Source organism: Polychytrium aggregatum (genome assembly GCF_025602895.1).
Source record: "Polychytrium aggregatum strain JEL109 chromosome Unknown BJ171scaffold_47, whole genome shotgun sequence".
In the NCBI taxonomy this organism is placed as follows: Eukaryota; Fungi; Chytridiomycota; class Chytridiomycetes; order Polychytriales; genus Polychytrium; species Polychytrium aggregatum.
In genome coordinates this window covers 304,327-312,778 of record NW_026516249.1, presented here as the reverse complement: position 1 = coordinate 312,778, position 8,452 = coordinate 304,327, and the positions used below count along the sequence as shown (strand labels likewise).

The following is an 8,452-nucleotide window of genomic DNA, read 5'->3' as shown; positions in this document are numbered from 1 at the left end:
TGCAGTGGTCTGAGAAGATGACCTCGCACTTTGGGGGTGAGAACCTGTATCGGTTTCTCCGGCTGTGGGCCTCGCACAGATTGAGGAGTGGTTGTGCTTGTCCAGGTTTGCAGATCAGGACACCGTCATCGGCGAACCACAGTGAGTTCACTTTGATGGTGGCCCCGTTGCGTCCCTGGAGGGGAGTGCCTCCCATATCTCGGAGACGTCCTGGTAGATCGTCGATGAAGGCGCTGAACATGAGTGGGCTCAGCACCGATCCTTGGATCAGTCCTTTCTGGAGCCATACTGGCTTGGATCTTCTGCCCTTGCTGACCATTTGGATGGATACCCGGTCAAACATGGCTTTGAGGAAGCCGAGGGCGATGCCGTTCATTCTTCGCTGCTTGAGCTTGGTCCAAAGTCTCTCGCGCCATACTGTGTCATAGGCGGCTTTGATGTCGAGGAAGATCAGAGAGTACTCCTCACCGTTCATCTTGTGGTGCTTGATCAGGGTGTCCAGGGCGACGATCTGGTCAAGGGTTCCTCGTCTGGCTCGGAATCCGCCTTGGGCGACGTCCATGTCTCCTGCCTGTTCTGCCAGGAAGGGGAGCATGATCCTTTCCACGATCTTCCTGCAGGTCTGAGTGAGGCCGATCGGGCGATACATGGCCGGGTCCAGGGTCGATCCCTTCTGCTTGTACACTGGGTGGATCAGCACGCTGTTCCATTCGCTTGGCACCACACTGGCCTTGAGCGCCGCCATGATGATCAGGCGGAGCCACTCGGCTATCACTGGTGCGACTGGTATGAGCATTTCGCTCTTGATCTTGTCGGATCCCGTTGCCTTGCGGCGTGGTGCCTTCTCGATGGTCTCTTGGATGTGCTCCAGCGATACTTCTGGGAGCCGCTTGTCGGGCGGCAGGAGGGTCGCCTCCGTGCTCAGGGGTGTGGGGTTATACTTCTGTCGTACTCTGTCCCGCTGTCCTGCGAGGCAGAGGATACCTTGCCAAAATGCACCACGAGTTTCTCGAGAGTCGGGTCCGAGTTGTCAAAGAGATGTGATCCTTCCCTCTCCTTCCTCGTGCGCATCGCTCCGATGGTCTTGGTCATCTCGGAGCACTTCTGGGTGTCCATGGTGGCCATGGATTCCTTCCATGACCCTATGCCGTTCTTGCGCTTGAGCTGGGTGATGGCCTTTCTCGTGGACCGAAGCTGACGACGCAGGTCGTCCAGCTCTTCCGTGTCGTACTCGGGGGTCTGGGCGAGCATTCTGCTCAGGCATCGCCGTTCTCGTTCCAGGCGTCGGATTTCGGGCCCCTGTGTGCCCTCGATCCGACCAGGGCTGATGCTGGCGCTTCCGATGGTCTCGCTGGCGATCAGGTCGATCGTGGTCTTGAAGATGCTCCACGCGTCGTCCATGGACTTCTGGGCTGCGGCTTCGCTGATGGCAATCTGGCTGCCCTGTTGAATGGGCGTGAGAGCCTGTTCCATCAGCTCGGTGCATCCGAGTTTGGCGGCGTTGAATGCGCGTATGTACTTTCCCTTGACTTTGGGGTATCGAATCATGCCGATCCGCCATCTCCAACAGTCCGTTTTGGTATATCGCTCGGGTTCAATGTTGATCTTGGTCCAGATCGGTTTGTGGTCTGATTCACCGTATCCTCGCTTCGAGTCCACTGTAGTAGCAGATGCCGACCCAATTTTGAGCATTTGCATCCCCCTGACGGGCAGCCTTGGTGAACCACTCAACAGCCTTGGCGTAGTCCTGGGCGACACCTTCGCCGTTCTCGTAGCAGAAGCCAAGGACGCACTGGGCAGCTGCATTCCCTTGGCTTGCCGCCTTGGTCCACCACTCGACAGCCTTGGCGTAGTCCTGGGCGACACCTTGACCGTTGTAGTAGCAGAAACCGAGGTTGATTTGAGCAATAGCGTATCCTTGGTCTGCCGCTTCCCTGTACCACTCGAATGCTTTTGTGCCGTCTTTGGGCAGGCAATAGCCCATTTGATAGCAGCTTGCAAGAACGCACTGACTTGCGCAGTATCCCTGTGCCGAGAGTTCGAGCAATATTTTCACAGCTCCGACTTCGTTTTTGCTGGTTCCGAACCCGCCGATGTAGCATCTGGCTATCATGTGCTTGCAGAGCCAATCGTGGTCAAAGCCGAGCAGGTTCAGTTGAAAGAACCTTTGAGCGGCCTCAGATAAAGACGAGATTAGGTAATCAGGAACCGTGATGGCAGCAAATCCAAATTCCGGCGTCTTGCTCTCGCAAAGGAGTGTATGTCCTTTGACTTCGTCCTGGCGAGCTCCACGGCCGAGGTAGTAGCACCAGGCCATCATGAACGTGGCAATGGGCTTCATGATGGCGTCGGATGCTTGCTGATAAACCGCTTGCCAGTAGGCGAATGCCTCAGTGTCACTCTTGGCCACGCCGATGCCGGTGAAATGCAGCCAGGCAAGCTCGAATGCGGCCTCGACGTTTCCCTTGCCGGCTGTCGTCTGATACAACTCGGCGGCAGTCTTCCAGGCAGGATCGTTGGCTGGCTTGCCGTTCGAGACGTGGCGTGCCGCAGTGATATGAGATTCTGCGTCACCACGCTGGATGCCCATGATCACAGCCCGGGGGACGCCAAACTCGGTGCCGAGTCTCTGGGCCAAGGTCGAGGGCTCAGGCTGACGAGGAAGTGCCGAGACGGGTGTGGTATAGCCAGAGTATCGAGAGGAGCGTGAGTCTGGGGAGGAATAGCCAGAATATTGGCGATGATCGACGACGTGCTGAAAGCCAGAACGGTGATCGAGGTTCGGCGAGCGTGGGTAGCCCCCCGAGTTCTGCAGATTGACTCCGACTTCGTTACTTCTGAAGGGATTATACGAAGGGCGCGAGCCTGAGCGGTCCGTGCTCAAGCCCTGTATCTGCTGGGAGAGGTCGGAGTGAGTGCGGGGGCTGCCGATTGGGGGTTGAGGCGTTGTGACATCCTTGAAGGCAGACAAAGTCGATATGATGTCCTTGAAGGCAGGGCGTTCGGTGGGGTCTTGGTGCCAGCATTGCTCGATGAGCGACCAGTATTGGTCGGGGATGCCATCGAAGCGGGCAGGTCGACGGCCGTTGCAGACCAACCGCTCGATTGCGCGCTGAGTTAGAGGTTGGCCGTCTTTTGAGGTCCAGATGTAGCCACCGTTCTTGAGCACCTCGTAGAGCATGATACCAAAGGAGTAGACGTCGGTCTTCTTGGAGGATCCACTTGGATTCTCATCATCGAGCATCTCGGGAGCCATATAGTCCAGCGTTCCCCCAGCCGACTGGTCCGGCCGAGCGGTGGAAGAGGCTGAAGTATGTTTGGTGCGGGCCATGCCAAAGTCCGAGATCACAGCGCGGTATTCTCCATCCAGCAGGACATTCAGCGATTTGAGGTCTCCATGCACAATGGCGTTGCCGTGGAGGTAGGCCATGCCGGAAGCAACCTCGTACATGAGGCGGAGGCGATCGTCGAGCGAACGTGGGTTCTGGGGATCGGAAATGTACCGCTTCAAGGTCCGTTCTTCATGAACGGCGAGACCATGAAGGGGCGCTCGGTAGTGTCGCACGCACCACGGAGCGGAAGGACGTTGGAGTGGCTCAGCTTGTACCAGACTTCGATTTCACGGCGAAACTGAGCAATCTCAGTCTCGTGGTAGCTGGTCAGGAGCTGCTTGACGGCAACATCCGAGCCATAGTAGGTTGCGGTGAACACCTCGCCAAAGCCGCCGCGGGCGATCGGTTCAAGGGAGCGGTTCGTGATGGAGCCGGCGGGGATGCGCCATAGCTCGTGCTTCATGGAGCGAGAGACCGAGGACTGGTTCTGCAGCATGTGGAGGAGCGGAGCGACAGCCTTTTCGACAACTCGTTGGGTGACGTCGCCTTCCTGAAGGAGGTTCTGGATGGCGTCGGTGGCTTGGCGGATTTTCCACTCCTGCTGGTTCAGACGAATGTCCACTTGGTCCAAGACAGCGACATTGTTCTGCTGGAGGAGGGTGGTGATTTGGGCGATGAGGGCCTGGTTCTGGGCTTCGTCGTGCTGGACAGCTTGGCGGAGGTCAGCTTCGTTGAGCATGTCGTTGCTGTTGATGTTGAGGGCCAGCTTCACACCCTGCCAGAGGACACTGAGCTCTCGACAGAACTGCTCGATTCGGCGGCGGATCTTGTTGGCCCTGAAGACCCGCTCGACTTTGTGGAGGGCCTGGACCTCGTTGGTGTAGTATTCCTGGATGGTATTGAAGAAGGCAGTAAGCCTGTCCGTTTGCGAGGAGAATCCAGGCGCAACGGTCCGAGACTGCGAGAGAGCGATCAAAATGTCGCGGGAACGACGGGCCAGGACGCCCCACGACTTTTGGCTCTCGTCCGCCTGCTGGACAGCGGCGAGGAACGCCAAGACAACTTGGACGAGGCCTTGGAGGGAGCGATCGGAATGGTGGGCGAGTGCAGTGATTTCACTGGCAATGATAGTGATTTCGAGGATCGGCATGGTTGGGAATCAAGCCTGACGAGGGAGATGCAACGGCGGAGCGGGCTCGAAGAGGAGCGGAGGCGATACCCTCCATGAGGCTGGTGTCTGTGCTGCGCAATGGTCACGCGGACATGCGCAGTGTCAAGCCACTCCGCGTGGATGGCAGCCCAACGAACACAAGGTTCACACAAATGATTGGGGCAGCCGAACAAGCAGTCACCATCTTCCAGAATGGCATTCCACATCATGACGGCGCACAACATGATCATCCTGTGTAGGGTGACACGGATGTTGCCGAGGTGATCTCTTCGAATGGGCACAACTTGTCGGGCGCAAGCCATCCCATTCGGCTCTGAGCTGTGGGATTGGGAATCGTCCCATTTCGTTCGTACCAACTGCACCAACACGGAGAGTATATACGAGCCTCACCTCCCCACATCCTATCCACCATGACTTCCATGATCGACTCACCTGGTCGCCTGTTTGCCCCATTGCCTTCGACATTGCTCATGAACGAGCACTTTCAAATGTCTCTGAATTTTGCCAGAATCGAGAAGCTCCTTCTCGTGTGCAGGTGCCCCAAGCCATTCTTGATGTCGAGGCTGACTCGATTCTGCCGAGACGAGGATAAGTGCGAGTTCTCCTGGCTTGTTCCCTACAACGAGAGGGGAAGCGTGTCTGTGATGTACATTCTGGCCATTGTGCTGGATGAGACCGACACCAAATCGGAACGAGAATCCTTGCCACGACATCACATCAGACGGCAACAGGTGTTCATGTTTCTCCCTGGAGCAGCAGCTGCTGGATATCCGATGGAGCCAACGTACCTGGATTTCTGCTACATGCAGGGTCGTGTGTTTGACCACCACGAAGAGATCATTGAGCATGTGCTCAAGTACACATGAACCACTCGACGGCAAGCAAGCAGAAAGCGGACGAGTGGCTCTCAAAGGCTGCAGCCCAAGGATTCACGTACGCCCAGGCGATGCTCGAGCATTTTGCCCAGAAAACATGGCCACTGACGACGATTCAGAGGATGTAGAGGGGATTGAGTACAGCGAGGCCAGCACGGAAGAACATCTGGTGAACTTGACCGATGGCTGTACTGATGCAGCGCACCTAGCACGAAGCCACAGCATGCCACCTGTGCTTGTCTTTGTCGCTGTTCTATTCGCACTCGCTCGACAATCCTCCTCATGGGCGCCATCTACTCGGAGCGGGGCTTGTACTGGGGATAGCAACCACTGTGGCCTTGGTGACAGTCTCAGGGCAGCACTCGAACTCAACCGATGGGCTGGATGATGGTGATATCGTCTGCTTGTAGCGACGCACCAGCATGCCCAGCAATGCCGCTGCCCACTCGGCTCTTTCAACCAGGGCATCAGTGTCGAAGTACTCGCACCTCGCTGGAGTTGAGGACATGATCCTGCGGGTTGGTGACGACCGCTCGATTGAACCTGCGAAACACTGTCGAGTCACCCTCGCCATAGTCAAACATGAATGGCAACTTGTCCACAACTACGATCATCTTGAAGGGCTGTGGCGACCAGTGGTGCCCAAGGAGCGGAGATTATGAGCGATCTGCGAACACACTCTCTTTCCAATGGTCCCTGCCTCTCATTGACTCCATTGCACACCCTTTGCCATGCTTGCACCCGCTCTCACTCCCGCGCCTCACTCCCGAGTCACATCTGCGCATTCCATCCCACCAATGAACGACACAACCCCGCTCAACTCTCCAATGCGTGCCTGGTTGAGATGTGGCCAGTATTGTTGTTCCTCGAGTCGATTGTACCTCGCACTCTCACACAAATCCCATTCCATATTTGTTTTTCATGACCGAGTCTGGTCGACTCTGTGCTGTGAATAGGAAGACTCGATTCCATGTCTGATTCCATGTCTGATTCCATGTCTGATTCCATGTTCAATGCATGTGGCGATACCTGTGGCAATGTCCTGAGCAACAACGACTCCAGCCAGCAAACCATCGGATCGAGCCAGGCTTGTGTGTGTGTTTGGTGGTGGTGCTTGGCCTGCCAGGGTCTGGCTTGCTTCGCCGCAATCTGCCTCTCTGTCTCCTGTCCATCGCCATCACCCACTTGCATCCCTCCTGTCTCCGTCAACATGGCAAGCATGAACGAGCCTGCTCCAAACACAGCAGCATCTCCCGCCCACCAAGCTCAAGATGAATCCAAACCAACCTCGTCGATGCCCGATATCGCTCAGCTCTCACTCGAACACAACCCAGACATCTTCACCATCATCTGCTGTAACGACAGCTTCCAGCTTGCCCTCGACCACAGCACCATCAAGGCCCTGCTCCGAGTGTGCAAACGAGCCCAGTCTCTCCTGAGCTCCAAGGTGCCTCGCTTCCTCACCTGGTGCCAGAAGGCTGGATTCTGTCGTCCAGATGGACAGATGCGGATCGGCCTCACACCCAGTGACCAGATTGCACTCTCCCTGCGCTGTGATGAACAAGAGACAGCCGATCGATCCTGGCTCGAAGATCAAGCTGAACAAGGCACTGCTGCTGCATCATATCTCTTGGCTCGGGTGTTGCAATCTGAGATCGGTGAGCAGCGATATCCGACTTGGTTTGAGCTGGATCCCACCCCGCCGCGAATCTTCCACCATTTGGAGAAGGCAACGCAAGCTGATCATTCCGTGGCTCAGTTCTATCTGGCTGGACGTTATCGCAATGGACTCGGTGTCAACCAAGATCGCCCCAAGGCTGTCGAACTGTATCGAGAGCTTGCAGAACGTGGAATACCTCCGGCCCAAGTTGTCCTTGGCAGTTGCTACGAAAGTGGCGAAGGTGTCGATCAAGACTTTGACGCAGCCATTGAGTGGTACACCAAGGCTACAAATCAAGGCAGCGAAGATGGTCGGCTCCATATCGTGTTGCTCCGCGGCTGGTTCTCGTTCATCGGCCATGGTGTCGAACAGAGCGACGAGGTTGCCTTCCACCACTGGCAGGAAGTCAGCACCAACTCCACCGACTCAGTAATCCAACCCATCGCAACGCACATGGTTGGATGGATGCACTATCTCGGCCGGGGTACCCAGCAGGACAAGCAGAAGGGAATCAAGATCATCCGAGAGAACAGATCGAATGAGTTCCCTTTCGGAGAAGACGAATGTCTGTTAGCGGGTTGGGAGTCCATCAGCTCCGACTCATCCGCCGCACGCAAGCTATTTCAGGTTTGCCAGCTGGGATCGGACCGGGACTGGTTGTGCAGGCATCTCATGGCCGTATGTCTGGTCAATGGATTCGGAACCACCCCAGACTGGGAAAAAGCCGCTGGCATCTTTGAGCAACTCGCAAACGAAGGCCACAGCGACAGTCAGTTGTGGATTGGAGATTGCTATCGATGCGACAAGGGAGTATCGATGGACGAGCCGAAGGCATTCGAGTGGTTCAGCAAGTCCGCCGACCAAGGCAACTCATACGGACAGTGGATGGTTGGTTCGTGCTACTTGAATGAATGGGGAGTCATCCGTGACTACTCCAAGGCAGTCGAATGGAATCGCAAGTCGGCTGAACTGGGCAATCGATACGCACAAGGTGATCTCGGCTATTGCTACCAATATGGCCGTGGTGTCCCGCAGGACATCGACAGTGCCGTCTTCTGGTATCGCAAGTCCGCCAACCAGGGTTTTGAATATACCATCGACAAACTCAAGTCTCTGGGAGGATGGCCTTGATATCAGGTTTGGCCGATGACGCTTTGATTCATCATCCATATGAAATTTAGGAGATCACATCCAATAAATCGAGGAAACCACCTCACCAACACACAAAGTAATGATGTTGTATTTGACGTTCATTACATTCAATTCGTACAATATACGAATAGTGCTGTCCCATATGAATCGCTGATGTTGATCGACCGAGAGAAACATCGAATGAATCGACAACGACAACTCGACACTCGGCATCGATCCTGGCTCTGCAACCACTGATGAGTAGATACTCAGTGTCATCCCG

General features: G+C 55.8%; 3 protein-coding genes across 3 annotated transcripts; 2 read left to right on the top strand and 1 right to left on the bottom strand.

The window, feature by feature from the left end:
- Window positions 1-1,633: 1,633 nt before the first annotated feature.
- BJ171DRAFT_428483 (uncharacterized protein) lies at window positions 1,634-2,113 on the bottom strand (the record flags this gene model as incomplete). The annotated part of the gene is made up of 1 exon (XM_053107857.1): window positions 1,634-2,113. The coding sequence occupies one exon, from the start codon at window positions 2,111-2,113 to the stop codon at window positions 1,634-1,636; it is 480 nt and encodes a 159-aa protein (XP_052962896.1).
- Window positions 2,114-4,913: 2,800 nt separating this feature from the next.
- On the top strand, window positions 4,914-5,506 carry BJ171DRAFT_478171 (uncharacterized protein; the record flags this gene model as incomplete). The annotated part of the gene is made up of 2 exons (XM_053108905.1): window positions 4,914-5,316; window positions 5,361-5,506. 2 exons carry the CDS (start codon window positions 4,914-4,916, stop codon window positions 5,504-5,506), a joined length of 549 nt encoding a protein of 182 aa, XP_052962895.1.
- Window positions 5,507-6,882: 1,376 nt separating this feature from the next.
- BJ171DRAFT_428473 (uncharacterized protein) lies at window positions 6,883-8,169 on the top strand (the record flags this gene model as incomplete). The annotated part of the gene is made up of 2 exons (XM_053107856.1): window positions 6,883-7,364; window positions 7,704-8,169. 2 exons carry the CDS (start codon window positions 6,883-6,885, stop codon window positions 8,167-8,169), a joined length of 948 nt encoding a protein of 315 aa, XP_052962894.1.
- Between the last annotated feature and the right edge of the window lie 283 nt (window positions 8,170-8,452).